This window comes from Mesitornis unicolor, unplaced genomic scaffold (assembly GCF_000695765.1).
Source record: "Mesitornis unicolor isolate BGI_N332 unplaced genomic scaffold, ASM69576v1 scaffold14426, whole genome shotgun sequence".
Classification (NCBI taxonomy): Eukaryota; Metazoa; Chordata; class Aves; order Mesitornithiformes; family Mesitornithidae; genus Mesitornis; species Mesitornis unicolor.
This window is the reverse complement of record NW_010188985.1, coordinates 4031-5011: the sequence shown is the minus strand read 5'-3', so window position 1 is coordinate 5011 and position 981 is coordinate 4031. Positions and strand designations below refer to the sequence as shown.

Below are 981 nucleotides of genomic sequence, written 5' to 3'. Positions count from 1 at the left end.
ACTGTAACTTGTAAGGTGCTAGAAGGTTATGTGGCTCTGGTATTTTCTAATAGAGCTGGGTCCAGCTGTGAAACCTTGCAGAAAACAACCAAAAAACAACCAAAACACCCCATCCTTTTATTTATTTCTGTAAATATTACTTCTGTGTTCATTTACTTCTGTAAAAGAAAAGTCACTGTGCTTTCGGCTTTGGGTGAGCACTTCTTAAAAGCTTGGTCAAAGTGGCCAAACCTGATGGGAATTTTTAAAAAGCACCCATTTTTTTTATACCTAGCTACCTACTATGTCAAATAACCTGTTTAAAAAGTCAAGTAACTCAAATAACAACTACACACATCTGTAATATAAAATGTGTAGTAGTTTATATTGGATGAGGTGAGGGAGGTGGTACGCTTTGTAGCTGGGTGCTCTTCTCCAGTGCCACCTTCACGTCCCTGTCTGTGTTGCAGCACGTACGGGGAGCTGACGAACTGCACGGCGCTGATCGCGGAGAGGCTCGACTGTTACTGGCCCAACCGCCTGGTGGACGAGTTCTTCGTGGCCATCCACAAGCAGTACTTCAGGAACTGCTCCCCCTCGGGCCGGGCGCTGCATGATCCCCCCAACAGCGTCCTCTGCCCCTTCATCCTGCTGCCCGTCCTTGTCACCCTGCTGATGACGGCGCTGGTGGTGTGGAGGAGCAAACGCAGCGAAGGCATCGTGTAGAGACACCCGGCTGCCGGCCCAGGGGAGGGACGGGGTGATCCCCTCCCTGGAATGTGGCCATTTTTTTGGGGGGAAGACCCTGACAGGGGAGCATCGTGGCGGGTACCAAGCCCTGAAGGCAGAGACAGCAACGGCACCGCTCCTCCCTCACTGGTACCCTCTGCACCGCGCTGCTCACCTGTGGTTCCCAAATAAAGACATCATTTAAGACATGGTTGTTTGGCGATACGGGGATGCTGGTGGCTGGCAAGGCTGCTGCGGGCTGGCCCGGCAGCG

At 52.0% G+C, this 981-nt stretch overlaps 1 protein-coding gene across 1 annotated transcript; it reads left to right on the top strand.

Moving 5' to 3' along the window:
* Positions 1-449: 449 nt before the first annotated feature.
* On the top strand, positions 450-705 carry RAMP1 (receptor (G protein-coupled) activity modifying protein 1; the record flags this gene model as incomplete). Its single annotated transcript, XM_010185915.1, has 1 exon — positions 450-705. A coding segment is annotated over one exon (256 nt), but the record flags the coding sequence as incomplete, so codon positions are not given.
* Between the last annotated feature and the right edge of the window lie 276 nt (positions 706-981).